Source organism: Pseudopipra pipra, chromosome 11 (assembly GCF_036250125.1).
Source record: "Pseudopipra pipra isolate bDixPip1 chromosome 11, bDixPip1.hap1, whole genome shotgun sequence".
NCBI classification, from domain to species: domain Eukaryota; kingdom Metazoa; phylum Chordata; class Aves; order Passeriformes; family Pipridae; genus Pseudopipra; species Pseudopipra pipra.
The window spans coordinates 19,566,116-19,581,725 of record NC_087559.1 but is presented as its reverse complement, the minus strand read 5'-3'; the positions used below and the strand labels follow the sequence as shown (position 1 = coordinate 19,581,725).

The following is a 15,610-nucleotide window of genomic DNA, read 5'->3' as shown; positions in this document are numbered from 1 at the left end:
AACCTTACAAATAACCTCAAATATCAGATTATTTGAAACATGTTGTAGGATTTGGCACTCTTTCCTAAATTTTTTAGGTGATGTCCAAGGCATACATTTCCATGCTGGAAAGAGTTTTTTAGTCTCCTTTACATGCACAGCACTTGACAAGCAACTTTTACCTCATAGTAGATTTCTCCTCCTCCTTGTTCTGAACATGATTTGCTACTAAAGGCAGAAATTTGTCAAATTCATCAATTTGCACAACTGGCAAGAAAAATCCAGGCAAGTGTTGCAGCTAAACATGAAACCAGGTTCAGTCTGTTTACACATCCTTGTTATCAAGCTACAGTCAGAAACGAATTTGCTGGGCTGTGTTTGCTTTGCAAACCAGGCCCTACTTTGCATTACTTTGAGGATTTTCTCAGCCCTGGGGCCCAGCTCAGTTCCCCAAGCCAAGGCTCCCTGTTTCCCTGCAGTTTGGCTTGACCTCCAGCTACCAAACCCCCGGGGCTCTGCAGCACCTTTTAAGGTGCAAAATTTCCATCTGTCTATATTCCAAGCCTTTACATTGAGCCAGCAGGCATTCCCACAGCCCTGGGGAGTAACTGCCACTTATAAACTCCTGCTTACAAAGCTTTTATTTTAAATTGCATCAGTTGTGGCAGTGGCCATCACTGCTGTAGGACTGAATAGGCTGATTCGGGGAAGTGCTGGGAACCATTTCTGACCAAGGTGCCTTTTGAAGTACACACAAGTAGTTAAAAATTGCTCAGCAGTTTGAAAGTTAACAACCAAGTCTTACTATGAGAGAATAAGAAAAGAGGGCAAACAAGATAAAAGCCTTTTCCAGTGTCCCCACACAGCTGGAAGTTGCTTTGCACCTTGCTGAAGGCATTTGATACCCAGCGGAGTCCCACCCATCAGTGCTGGCTGTGTTTACACACCCTGCGTGCTGTGTGTGACTTCTGCACTGAACCCCAGCTTTGGATACTGTCCTGGAGCTCGGCCTGCACATCAGTGTGTGTGGGGACAGTTGTGTCCTTACTCTGCACCAGCTGCACTCACAGGCAGGTCCTGGAGCTGCTCCACAGGAGCCCCCACGCAGCACCTTCTCCTCATCAGGAGATACAGAACAGAGGAAGGTTAAACTTGACCTCCCCAGTCCCACGAGAGGCTGAACAAACCTGCAGCGACCACCAGCACTGCCAGAGCAGCAGAGAGGAGGAGACAGGTTATCAAAGCAGATCATTTGCTTTTCATTTGGGAAAATACACACACAGGGCAACACATACCCACAGTTCTGAGAGTGCCATGGGCTACAACACCAAAAATATTCCTCCTCAACACCCACTGCTAACCTGCATTCTCCTTGCACTGCACCAATACTTGCTCCTTCTTATTTGTCATCAGCTTTGGCAACTTTCAGGTTCTGAAGTCTGGAGTGGATTCAAGCAGCAAAAGGAAAATCTCAGCAAGGTGGCAGCAGACAGCCAGCCAAAACAAACGAGAGAGGGTCAGGAAACCTCCCACTTCATCTTTGGGAACAGAATCAATCACCACGACAGCAGTGTGGTCCTTTGGCCCCCCAGGAAATAGGATTCTTTCCTGGATCTTGCAGCAGAGAACTTGGACTTTATGATCTCTGAGATCTTTTCTAACCTTAATGACTCTTTGATTCTATGATATAGATTTGTTTCTTGTCATTAAAAAACTGAAATATAGAAGTGTTATGAAGATTTCTTTACTAGTTCCAGGGCCTACACCAAACCAAGCCAAGATTTGCTCCAAGACAGCAGCATCCTGACCTAGTTTGAAGGCAGTGCACCAGGACAATTCTCATGCTAAATACTTAGAAAACTGTGCAGTTACTCTGTGTTTAAAACTGACCATATGGTACAACACTGACCATAATCCAGATACTTAGGGTCAAGTGCAGGGGAGTCTGGACTTGTCTGTGTCACATTTGAATCAGAGCAGTGAGAATCTCAGTTCTGTGATACAGGCAGGGGTGGGGGAAGCACAGTCATCAATCACCACCAGCTCTTTCCCTAAAGGAATGTGGTTGGTGAGACTGGATCAGGAGGCACCAAGCCCCTTCCTGCCTGTCATGGGAACAGGGGCTCACTGACCATGCCAGGGGCTCAGTGCTGTCAACTGCATGTCCATAAACATCCATTTCCCAGACATTCAGTTTGGGGAATTTACAAACAAAAAGACAAATGGCTATAATAAAGTATTTGTGTAATGATCATATGTTTATGAGGTATTCATTTACTATAAATTAACTGTAAGATCTGGGAGAGGAATTTCAGTCTGACCGAAAAATAAAACAAAGTTATTTGTGACTGCAAAGAAAGTCTTGTGAAGAGAGACCAACTTTTTTATGTTCACATGGGATGCAGGGAGCTCTTTCTTAAAGATAGTATTTATTTTTTAGCATTTCTAATGCTTATCAGCTGCACTTCACCATTTTAAAGTCACACTGGAGGAGCAATACAGCCAAAATGAGTCTATACCTTACTGAAACTAATGGGGTTAACATGGCATTGACAGGACAGAATTTGACCTTCAAAGTCTTTTTTTCAAGAAACATTATTGACTCCATTTAAAAGCTGAATAACAGTGAGCAATCTCTCTGAAATACCAGGGTCAGATTTCAAAGCTGTGTAAAGCTGTTCACCAGACCAAACTGGGACCTCAATATTACCTAATAAAGGTCAGATCCGGTGGTTTAAAGGAGTGCAGACACACAGCAGTGCTGATGAAGCACTGGCACTCTGCACAGTCCAAACCTTCAGGACTGAAGGTTAAAGGATGCTCACGAGTGTTAAACTCATTCATCCTCAGGGCAGGAGTGTGAGCATCAATACTGAGCCCAAACTGGCCTCTGCCACATGCCACAATTGTTCTGCATACCAAATTCTTCACACTGGAGAGCAAGTGGAACTTCCAACTCCAGAAGCTCCTGTTTGTTTTAGCTGGTTGGTTACATTTGCCAAGACAAGAAAACCCGCAGTATAACCCTTTTTTCATGTTTCATTGGGTTATCTTCACCTAACACCAAGGCAGGGAGAGTCCCTGCCTGTCCCACAACGGGTTCTTGGCCATGCCACAGTCCAAACCTGCTCCTCTTGTCCCTGGGGCCATGTGTGAAGGAGAAAGAGCACAGACACTACCAGGAAAATTGTTTCCTGGGGCCATAGGCCAAGCAAGGCAAGAGTCTGTATTTCAAGGAACACATGTAAGGCACATTCATTACTTTAATGCATCATCTGAAAAGTCTGAGACCAGAGGACAAAATTTTGGAAAGTCTCCATATTTATCTTCCACCTCACTTAAAGATACAAACAAAACCACCACAGTCAATCCAAACTGACTGAAATGAAACATTTATGGAGCCTTCTAACATCAAACCTCACCCTCGCTGATCTTTGCTACACTTTTCTTTTTACTTCAATGCCATGAGTTCAGACAACACTTATCAACTTTGATCCAGAACCAGGAAAAGTGCAAATTTTATCATTGTTACACGAGACATTACTTAAGTGTATGTTATCTTCAATGAAAACAGTTCCTGGGAGTAAATCTCTTACAAAATCATTTGGCTCAAACCTTGTTCATTTGAATCTGGAAATGAAAACTCCAAGCAGTTCCATGCAAGGCAATTCCAGCTCCAGGAAAATTAATGACCAGTGCAGAGGAAGAATTCTTGGAGAAGAGGGAGAACTGCACTAATCTTCATCTGCTTATAGGCCATAAACAATATATTTTATAGGGGTAGCTGCAGAATTACAATTGGGTCTGCTTGAGCTTTAGAGCCATCAGCTGAAAGCTTGAGAACCAAACTCTGCCAGCACTTGGCAGAGATGGGGGGGTGAGGTTTTCCATGCCACCAAGCAGACAGTGGATTGACTCATACTGTTATCCAAAAGTCCTCCTCCTTGTGATTTCTCACAATCATTATTAAAAAAACCCTTCCTTGAACACCAGTAAACCAGCTGGAAGTTTCCCATCCTGCCTGTTCAGTGTGAAAGAACTCTTTAACCTTACAGAAAGAACCATAAGAAATGACCATTATATAAGCTCTCTTTTCATTAAAAAGATGTGTTTTCCTATATTTTCATTTAAGAGCAATGAACTTCACCTTTTTTAATGACAAACGAGACAAGTTTGAACATGAGTCTTCTACAAAACCCGTCCTGCCCTGGCACAAGAGGCCATAAACCAGCCTGAGCACAGGACATGCTTTTCATTTCAGTGTTTGATTTTCAGGAAATTCTGTTCCCTGCTGCAGCAAGGTTTGTGTTTCTGGAATTCCTTCTGCACGAGCCACGTGCTGTCGGCACACGGCAGGTTTGGTATCAAGTACAACAAATCCTAAGTCACAAACCACTGACTGCAAATATAAATGGTTCCTAAGTCCCTGTAGGATGTTTCCACCAGAATATAAATACAAGAAGCACTTTTGATGCTTCACTTCATACAAGATGTATAATTCTATACCATTAATCAATTTAACTCGTGCTCAGAAAATTATTCCAGTAAGTAGCACGTACAATGTCTTTGAAAACTCAGACTGAAAACAACTTATAAATAGTGAGAGGTGAGAAGAAAAGGAAACTGAGGTATAGCCAGATGTTCTGGTTGCAAGAGCTCATTCATTTCCTTCTCAGTTCTATCCCCACATACGAGCCAGCTCCAGTCAAACTCCAGCTCCCCTGCTCCAAACACAGCTGGGGCTGCTGCTCCCAGGGAATGCAAGGAGGAGGTGAGTGCTGGTACAGCTCAGTGCCAGACTAACCCTCACACGCTGCTATTGGGCTTATGACTCAAAAAAAGACACCAAAAGCATCTTGGTGGCATTCTAAGACTGGAATATATTGTGTAAAATTGCCTTAAAATTGCTTGCACTATGTACAATATCCATGGCAAATGCTATTTTATCCAACCTGGTACTTTGTCCCTTCTCAGCAGCGCTCACTGATGATCCTGTGCTGAGCACACACTTGCTTTTTCAGTTGATGTGGATTTTGGTGACCTGTTGGCTTCCCTTACACCACTGGAGGAATGTCCTCCTCCCATTTCTTTGCTGCAGCTCTCCCAGGAGGGTTCCTGTACTGGCTCCCAATGTCTGGTGGCCAACACCAGCTGCAGCAACCAGCACCCTCAGGGCCCTGACTTAGATGAAAGGAACATTTCCTTAATTTCAAAGCCACAGAAGTTGGCTCCTCAAGGGCTCTGGGAAGGGGAGGGGGACACACAGCAAACAAGGAGGGTGAAAATCTGCGCTGAGGCCCCGTGGCAGCCAAAGCCAGGAAGGTAAAGGTGCAACACAGGAGAGAAGATGTAAATTCTTCTTCTAGACATAACATTTCTACATACTAACCTCATACAAAATAAAGCTCATCTTAAGCACTCACCTTCTTTACCCTTGATGATTTTCATTATTTTTAAGATGTCCATTATATACAGAGCAACAGCTCACAAGAGCATCGACTTTTATAACACCTTTTAAAAGTGACTGATGCAAATTCTCCCCTTTCTGGCAACTGTTTATACTGTTAAAAGGTTTTAAACCCAGAGCTGTTGAAGCCATAAACATTTATTTTAGTACTTGGTAATTCAAAACTATGGTCAAACAACTCTGGGCCTTTCTGAATGCAGTCAGGAATCCCTGTGGTTCACAACAGCACCACAAAAGCAACCAGCACTCAGAGCAACAAGGGACAAGGAATTATTGCTCTGTGTGTTTTTCTAAATGGCTCCTTTTTTTGGCGTAGGAAGGGGCTGAATAAGCTGCAGCCAGAACTGCCCCCAGCAAGGCCAGGCTGTAGACCTGTGTGTGGGACCCACCAGAGAACTGCCACCACCCAAGCAGCTACTGCATCACCACCAGCACGTCCCAGTGGGGGAGGAACACCAGTAATTCCAGCAGGCAGTGACCAGTTGCAGAGCCAGAGGCTCTGGAATGCTGCTGCTCACCAGTCCACTCTCCAGAGGGTGCCTGAGGGTCCCAGACACTTCCCAGGCAGGGTGGGAGCAAGGGGGGTGGATGAGGGTGGCACTGCAGCTCCCTGGCATCAGGCACAGGCAGGGGAGGGCAAAATGTGCAGAGGAGTTTTGCTGGTCCTAAAGAAACCACAATTACTTCTTTCCCCTCTCTGTCTCTCAGCCTTTGGTTCAGTGTCACCACAGCCTCGGGAAGGTGCTTTAGGACTTTTTGGTGGCTTTGGAAGAGAACTGGTCATCTCAGGCACAGCACATACAGACTGGGAATGGTCAGGAAAACATAAAACCTGCTCACACATAAAGGGATCTTTATAAAATTCCAGTTACTGCTGCCTTGTTACCTAAGAATCCCTGAGAGGTAACAGATACTGCTCTCTGTGAGGCCCAGGGTAATGAAATTACAGATCCTTTCATGAGTAAGCATGTGCTAGAAAGCGACATTTATTTGGCCTACATATTTGAAACTGTTCAAAAGGTTATTGTCTCTCAAAATTTGGATCAAAAATTACTACTTGCACTTGCCTTTCTCTGACAAGGAGCTATATTCACAGTTGTTCTTAATTCCTTGGTGATCGATTAGAATAACAGACACACTACTGCAAAGAAGTCTCATTTAAATTCTGCTTTCTGAAGAAGTATCAATCATGCATACAAAAAAAATACTTTCAGATACCTACTATAAATAACCAGCAAATGAGAAACCTGGTGAGCCCAACAGCCTCATCTGTTCAAGTGGGTAATTAATTTGTACAAGAAAACGCCCATCTTATTTTCATAGTTTGTCTACAGCATGTTTGAATTTCAGAATTGAGATTAAATGTTCTTGTCGCAAACCATGGATGGAAATAACTTTGCATAAATGATGATTTTTGCCTCGACAGAACAGGTACACGGGGTGGGTTCCCAAAGATACTGTGATGCCCTCATAGGTTAGGGGCTCCACTCCAGCTGTATTATTGCAACATATAAGATTAAACTATATTTGTAACTAAATCCCATGAAGTCAAGGACATCTGAGAACCTTTGTCTGTGCTCACTGTCGCTGTGGAAAGCCTGTCCTATGCAGGTGTTGCCCTTTGGGCTTGTGCCAGCAGTGCCACGCTCCTCCAGGGAGGATGGGACATGCCAAAATACACACCCCACAGGAGTGAATGTGTCACCCTGTTTCACTTTCAAACATTCTCTGCACATTCCCTTGGTGCCAACACTGAACACAATGGATTTCCTTATCCAAAACTGCTCCAGGCACCTGTGAGTGAGGGTCCTTGTGCTGCAGCACAAACACCTCGGTGCACACAGGCACTGTGAGCGGAGGGGAAGTGTGGCTGCACCTCAGCACCACCAAGAACTGTGCTCTTCAGGGTGCACTGCATGAAGGTAAGACTAGCAGGAGCTGAAGGAACACACACACACATTTGTCCCACCCTGCATATTGTACCTGCCTGTCACGGTGCCCAGGCATTCACAGGCTCATCCCTGTGATCACACTCCAGTGTGGAGCTGTTACGTTAATTCTGTGAGTAGCACAGGCAGACAGAGAACCACCTTCTTACACATCTCTGTGTACTGAACTGGCAGGTGCTGGGGTTTAAACAGAAAAGAACTCCAGACCTGAGCATTTCTGCAAGTTGTTTAGGCTCTTCGAAGTCTGCATTCCTCTGACAGTGACAGGCTACACAGCTTTTAGCAAAGCATGGCACTGAAACTTGGCACTGTGAATACCAGGCTTGCGCCTGCACCACTGCACAGATCTTTGCAGCTTTAAGAAAAGATCCTCTATATAATCTCTAACTAAAGATCACGAGCTCCTGGTTCAATATACAGTCACTACTTAAAATACTCTTTAAGAGACAAGGACCAAACCAGCCCCATAAAAGCCTGACACCAAAGTGTTGGCACGCAGGAGCTCCTGAGCTGTGGTTCACAGCTCAGTTTGAGCAGGGAGATGCACATGAGGAATGGAAGACGGTCTGTGGTGAGGAGGGTTTGGGCTCCAAAGGGGGATTCCTGCAAAGCTGAAGCCCAGCCAGCTGGAAAGGCAGCAACCAAGGTCTGACCCAGAGCAGTTCCCAAAACACAGACAGGCAAGCAGCAGCCACGCAGCAACATGTCCAGAGACATCACCTAGACACAAAGCAAAGCCCCAGAACTCTGCTCCTGGCTAGGACAGGTCTGGACACTCTACATTCAGCTGCTGCCTACAGGCCTGGGCTAGATCAGCCCTCCTGATCCCAGCTCTAGTTCCTCATGTGGGACTACTCAAAGCACTTGATACAGGCCTAATGCTGCACCTACTGAAAGCCAGGTCACATCTGGCAGTCCAGTGCCTGGAGATTGGATACTTTGGCTACTGTTTATTTCAGAGTCTGCAAACAATTATTCTCAGCCCACTTCTTCATGTCATCAGGGCAGGTTTGGGTTTTCCTTGCACCCTTTGCTCACAAATTTATGCCACAAGCAGTGTCTGGCACACACACACTTAAAATCACTGGTCTTGTTAAAATGGAGAATGCCAATGGGCTCAATCCAGCACAAGTGGTTCCCTTCAACACAGAATCATGGAATGGTTTGGGTCGGAAGGGAACTTAAAGCCCATCCAGTCCCACACCCTGGTAGGGACATCTTCCACTAGCCCAGGGTGCTCCAAGCCCCGTCCAACCTGGCCTTGGACACTTCCAGGGATGGGGCAGCCACAGCTTCTCTGGGCAACCTGTGCCAGGGCCTCCCCACCCTCCCAGGGGGGAATTTCTTCCTAATATCTAATCTAAAGCTGCCCTCTTTTAATTTAAAGCCATTCCCCCTTGTCCCATCACCATCTGCACGTGTAAAAAGTCACTCTCTGTCTTTTTTAAGAGCTTCCTTGAAGTACTAAAAGGCCACAACGAGGTCACCTGGCTGTCCAACCTCAGCCCTACTTATGCTTTTAGATATTGGAAAGAAGAAAAACAAATCTGCCAGGTGGTCCACGGGAGGTCCCTGCAGGAGCTCCTCATGGATTCACAACCAGGCCGTGGAGCTGGGCCGGGAGGGGTCACAGCACTGAGGGGACAAGGGAAGGGCTGCAGGGAAGGTTGTGCACTCGCAGCCATGAGGGAATCAGCCCCCACACACCACACACGGGATTTTGGAATTAATAGAAATGCTTGAGTTTCTTCCTTTTCCTCCTAAACCAGCATCCAGCTGCCTCATAAGAGTACCAGGCCAGGTTAGGTCTATTTTGTAGTTCTCTCTTTAAAAAGTTTTTAATTTTTATAGCATTTTAGTCTTCATCTGCAACTATCTCAGCCTGCTTTATTCCCATCCACACTGTCTTCCTCTAGGATGTTGCTGTCTCTGAACTTCAGCTACCAGGGCCACTGAGCACTGTCACCCGGGGCTGTAATTCATGCTGACTCACACTTGCTGGCCCAGAGGCTTTTTCTCCTCACACACCACTCTCCTGAGGTTTATTTTCATTCCTCAGATATCCTGGTTTGAGGGCTCAAAGGTGATTTCTTCCTGTTACAGAGAGAACTGGGATAAAGGAGAGAACACGGGATTAAGCCTGAGGTAATTCAGGTGAACCTGAGAGAACACTTCACCTGAGAGCAAAAAATAAGAAGTAATTGCAAATAGAGTTTGTTTCCAAAGGACCCTCCATGGCATTCTCCCACCTCCAGTGCTTTTTATGGTGGTAATAAGAGAGAGAAAGGGTGGGTGGGCTCAGGGAATGCTTCAGAAACCCTCCCTGCAGGTCTGCTTTCACAGAACCATAAAATATCCTGAGTTGGAAGGAACCCACAAGGATCATGAGCCCAACTCCTGGCCCTGCACATGGATCTCCTTTCCTGTTTGTCCTCAGTTAGGGAATTCAAGGTCATCTTGCCTCATGAGCTTCAATACCAGCAAACAGGCAGCAGATGGGTTGGTTGACATCTTAGCTACACCCTCAGAAGTTACACAAGAGCCTCGCAGGAGCTGCTGCCTGATCAGGATTCACCTGCAATAAATGCCACTCTCACATTCACTGATCTCAGCTCACAAATTGGTGCAATTCACTTCAGCTGGAGAACAATTATCCTTATCTCTAAACATGACCACGATAAAAAGTCACTCGTCGTGGAGGAGTTTAAGTGGAAAAGTACCTCCATTCTGGAACCCAAACTGCTGTTCAGCCTGCCAAAAACCAGAATGCAAATCATAAAACATTCACTACAAAGCTGCTTGCTACCTGAGTTAACATTTATCCAAGGAACAGCATTCTACTGCCAGAGCACAGGGAAATGGAAAACAGAACGTGACAGTAACTTCTTGAAAGATGTTTTAGTCAGCCCTCCTCTGTTCAGAGCACTTTTAGGACGAGGAAGTAGGAAATAAATAGGAAATTAAAACACCCTCTGTTTGCTGCTCTTGCAGTGACAGAGTAAGATCAATGTCTGGAGAGAGTGTGTATAAAGAGAACAGTCTTCATTAATCTCATCCTTTCCCATGGTGAGAGTTCTTAATTTACACTTTCTCAGCTGAGTAATTACCTCTACTTTACACTTCCAGTTCCTTTAGGAATGGAGTGACTAACATTTGCACAGAAACCCCAGAGGGGCTGTGTGCTGCTGAAGGAAGCTGCTCTGCAGTCTGTGTTCGAGACCTATGACAAGTGCCCTCACACATGGGGTAGAACACAAATATTTCACCCTCAGGCAGTGTTGTGGGCTGGTAGGGTGCCAGAAACCCCTGTGGAACAGCCACTGGACCTGTCAGGGCAGGAAAACATCCCCTGGGCTCACACAGCCCTACAGAGCTGGTGCTGGACTTCCCACCTTGCAACCAAAGAAACCAGCTCCCAAAAGAGCCCATTTCTGTGACATCCCCCCAGGGGACCACGAGTGGTGATGCTGCTGCCCCAGGGAGCCACCAGTGAGGGCCTGGCCCCACACAGCACCCAGAAAATCCACAAAACAGCTGCTCCAGCAAAGCTCAGAGCAGCCAAAGGAGAGGGGAGAACATTCCCCAAACAAATGGCAATTCACTGGAGTCCGTGAGAGCAAATGCTACAGAGATCATCTTGGCTGACTGATGTGAATACAGCAGTGCTTCAGATGAAACAGAGATGAAAAACGATGCTCAAAAGGAGAAAGAATCAAAACACAAACCTAACCTTTCCTGAGCACCAAAATGCTCCATGTTGTTTCCACCATTAGATTACATATGAGCCACCAGAGATTTGGGAGATGAAAACTCAGCTACATGTAAAACCAAAGTGAGACACATAAAATACAAGTAATGAAGCCAAGTTTTTAACAAAAGGCATCAGGATCCAACCACATCAGAGTTCTGGACACAGGATGCAGCTAATAGGAGGAACAAATGGCCATATGACTTGGGCTGAATTGTTAGTGCAGCAAACGCCTCTGTGGAGACTATTACACTTTTCTAAACTCTGGAGAGAAACAAAACTAAAAGAAACTATAAAAATACATCTAGAATGTCTGTACAGTCACAGAAATGTCCCCACAGCACTCTGCTGAGAACTGGTTAAACAAAACCTGTGCTCGCTGCCACTGGCTGCAGCCTCCTTAGGAAAAAATGTAACAGCCTTGCAGGCTCTAAAAATTAGGGGATTGATGCAGTTTACATCCTGCTGATGACTCTTGATGGGGGAAAAGAAGTTATTTGGCAATTCTGGTAGATTCTGTCATTTTATAGTTGGAAATACATGTGCAAAATCTATGTTTTCATTCTATATCTGTAGGCGAGGTTAATTTTTCTTTCAAGTCTGACTAATGCCTTCACTCCCCCTCTCCCACTGGCTCAGGAAGAGACAAGATGTGTGTGTTTTATTACTTGAAACGTATGGATCTACTCACATGAGTCACAAGCACATCCATTAAAACAACAAAACCCGTGGAAATACCACCATCCCCAGCCATGAGCACTGCCACCAGCAAGGGAGATTCCTGAGTTTTGGAGAAGGCTCTGTTCTGTTTCCACCAGTATTCCTAATGGGAATGGTGGAGCAGATGGGGAAGAGGAGCTGCCTAGTCAGGTCCCACTTGTCAGTGACTGGATGGACAAGGTGTGATGACACTGGCACTTGCTCCCAGAACATGCAGCAACTCTGTGGGCCAGAGAACCTGCAGCCTCAGAGCTGCATCATCCACAGCCAGAGAGATATTTGTTTTCAGTTCCGCTTTTACAATACTTAAAGGAAATGACAGATACCTCAGCTAAGGGGGAAATGGCATCCAGTGATTCCCAGGCCTAGCTTCTCTTGGCTAAACCATCCCTGCCTGACGTGACATCCATCACATTCTGCTCCAGGCACCTCAAACTAATCCAGCCCCCAACCAGACCTGTCTCAGCCAAGCAGTTCCCAGGAACCTCAGACTGGAAATCACCCAAGGAGACTCTAAAACGTAGCACTTGGCTCTGCTGCTGAACACTCACCCCAACAGCCTTTCCCAAAGCCTCTCAGTGATAATTTCAGCGTGAACCCATCTTTCCTTTTTGAAAGAAAAAGAAAAGGCAACTTAGTTTTAAGGAAGTTGAGGTTTTTTTAAGTTACATCAGAAAACAGGTCATTGCATATTAGTCCTAACTCAGACCCATGTGTCACACACAGAACTGGTGCACAGCTCAGCTCAGATTTTGAGGTGGCTGCAACAAATAAAAGGGCAGTCAAAGGAAAAGGAAAAGGAAAAGGAAAAGGAAAAGGAAAAGGAAAAGGAAAAGGAAAAGGAAAAGGAAAAGGAAAAGGCTGCCATCTCCACTGCCTGGTGAACAGTCACGAGGTGCTGCTTGTGTTGGGACCTGGTGTCTCAGCTCCAAATCTGCTTCCTTCTCCTATCTGCCTTAAACTTCTTGAGTAGATGGACTCGACAGCTCAAGATGTTTAAGGGCTCCCTGCACAACCCAGGAGAAATATCAGTGCCTGGGGACTAATCAGTATTTCCTGCAAGTGTTCTGCTGCTGAGTCTCGTGAGAACATTTTGTGCCACATCTTGAAAAAGGAGGTATTGCTCTTGATTTGATGACAAATGAATTGGAAATAGGAGCTGTACATGTGCTAATTTCCAGCGATGAAGTTGGCATTCATTACAGTAATGAGCACTGCATAAAGCATATAATCAACTTTCCCTGCAGATGTCAGGAGGAATCCAGAGGCAGAGAGGAGACACATACACTTTCCACAAACACCATAAACTTCCAGCCCCAAAAAACACAAAGCAAGAGGCAGTTCTTTTTCTCCCTACCAGTCCTCAGGGGTATTTGAGTGTATCTATGAAGTTCTTGAACTAATGAGCTTAGACAGACTTTCAACCATGGGATAAATATTACAACAAGTGCTGTAAATATTTTCATAGTGGAAACACAACTGTTTCACTTTCTTCCCAGAAGCAGCAAAAGCTACAAATGTGATTACATTGAGTTGGTAACTGAGGATAACTAATTAAATCCTTCTGTGTAGAGGAAGATGTTTCTGTTACATCTTGATAGAAATTAAAAGCAAGTAATTGAAGGAAAAGGTCACAGTTTAATAAATTATCATCTGAAATAAAGTAAAAATACCAGAAAACACCGTCCCCACACTTTGTGAAATCAAAGCAAGGTGGGCAACAGTGAAATGGTACCTGTTATGTGAAATGAAACACAAACATCTCCTGAAGGGATGAATGAAGGTGAGTGGGGGTTTGCTGGACTCCATGCCCACGTGCAGCAGCAAGAAGAACACATCAGTGGATGCCCCAATGTTATTATGAGTAAGTGTTCCCCAGGCACCCGGACTGGGAGCAGTTCTTACCTTCTGGCAGCCTGGGGTTGGCGTGGATGGAGTTGGGGTCCCCGTCCTCCTCGGGGTGGTACCGATACAGCGTCTGGGACTGCTTTGGGGAGGACTGGCTGCGGTCTTCCTGGAGAGCAACAGGAGGGGAGGTCGTTGCGCTGAACTTCACCTTGGGGAAATCGTTTCCCTCGAGGGTTTCATGGGAAGACTTTGCCCAGCTCGGCTCTGTTAAATTCCCCTCTGTCAAGCCCTGGTACATGCTGTTTGCTGGCTCTTCTTTCCTGATGTGCTTTTTCATTTTAGAGTGGGGGGCTCTTTCTTGCTCACGCCTCTCTTTGTTCCCTTGCTTCCCCTTTGGTCTCCTCTCCAGCTCCTCCGGGTGCTGGGGGGTCTCAGTGGTGGCCGTCGTGTGCTCCACGGGAGCTCTGGTGGTTTCTGGTGCCTCCCTGTGCGTGCCTTGCCGGAGGGAAGCCGCGGTGGTGCGGGGCACCCTGCGCCTCTCGCCCCTCTCGGTGGCACCGCGCACCTCGGCGGGGCCCTGGGGCACGGCGGGGCTGGGGGGCACCGTCCCCTCGGGGGGAGGCCGGGCCGGGGCCGGCACCGACGGGGCCACGCTGGCTGCCGGGTAGTCATAGTCCTCCCCCTGCTCCTGGCTGTCCTGCTCCAGGTGGGATGAGTAACTCCGGTACTTTTTGGGGGACTCCAGCTGGGTGTTGTCCCCCTCGGCCGCCTCCTGGTCGTAGCTGTAGGGATCGTCGTAGTGCCTCTCAGGCTCCCCGTCCTCGGCGTCCCCGGGGCTGGCCGTGTTCAGGGCGAGGGTGTCGCAGTCGGGCAGGCGGTAGCACATGAGCTCCCCGCCGGCGTTGGGGCAGTGGCACACCTTGCAGGGGGGCATGTGGAAGGTGTGCCCTGCCACGTACTTCTGCCCCTCGTGCAGGCAGCCGATCCTGCCGCACTGCGGGCACCCGTCCGCCGGCACCACGGCGTCGATGCAGTTCGGGGGCAGCTCCGGGCACAGCATGAACTGGCAGCTGATCTTGCCGCCACCCTTGGGGCACGAGCACTCGGTGCTGCCGAAGTCCACGAAGTAGGACTGTCCCTCGGGCACCCTGCCGTTGGTGAAGCCCACGTTGAGGCAGTCGTAGTACTGGTAGCCCTCGCAGGTGCAGCCGTGCTGCAGGCACGTGGCGCAGCACCCGCCGGGCTCCAGCACCTCCTCGATGCAGTTCTCCAGCGCCGGGCACTCGGCGCCCGTGCAGTCCCGCTGGGCCCGGGCGCTGCCCGCACACAGCAGCACCAGGAGCGCGGCTCTCCAGCAGCTCGGCTGCCCAGCCATGGCCTCTTCCCGAGCGCAGCCCCAGTCCAAGGGCGCACGTTCAGCGCTGGCTGTTTTCCTGCAGGGCTGGAGGTTCAGCTCCGAATCCGCAGCGGTTTCCTGAGTTACCTTTTCTCATGGATCCTGGAGTTATGAAAGAAAACTCTGTTAAAGACTATACTCGGCACATATCCTGCTAAACATTAGAGGTCTTTAAAACTTGGGACGAAATCCAACATCTGGAAACCGAAGGACAAAATTAATCTTAATGTCTTCCAAGCATTGTAGGCACTAAGTTTGGAGTTCCATGGTTCCCCCACCCCTGTTTTGAAAAAGAAAGGAAGAAAAAACAGTTGTGACTGTTCTGTTTTGAATCTGTTAACAAAATGTATATATTTTTCAATAAAAAGAAGGCCTTTATACTTCAGTGCCTTTTTGGTAATCTTCCTAGCTAAAAGGATTTTTTTGGCAGAGAATAAGTAAATACACAGTTCTTCCTCTGCAGATACAAGCTTGAGATAATTATTCTTTATGTTTTAATTACA

General features: G+C 47.0%; 2 protein-coding genes across 5 annotated transcripts in view; one reads left to right on the top strand and one right to left on the bottom strand.

Moving 5' to 3' along the window:
• The window catches only part of LOC135420517 (uncharacterized), a 490,234-nt gene that overhangs the window by 383,777 nt on the left and 90,847 nt on the right, over positions 1–15,610 (top strand). The window lies entirely within an intron of this gene.
• Positions 1–15,610, bottom strand: part of FBLN2 (fibulin 2) — a 111,760-nt gene that overhangs the window by 61,909 nt on the left and 34,241 nt on the right. For all 4 annotated transcript variants that reach the window (XM_064668062.1, XM_064668061.1, XM_064668058.1 and 1 more), the window contains exon 2: positions 13,769–15,209. In XM_064668062.1, the coding sequence (XP_064524132.1) occupies positions 13,769–15,086 (1,318 nt within the window). In that variant the 5' untranslated portion in view covers positions 15,087–15,209. The remainder of the gene's footprint in view (positions 1–13,768; positions 15,210–15,610) is intronic.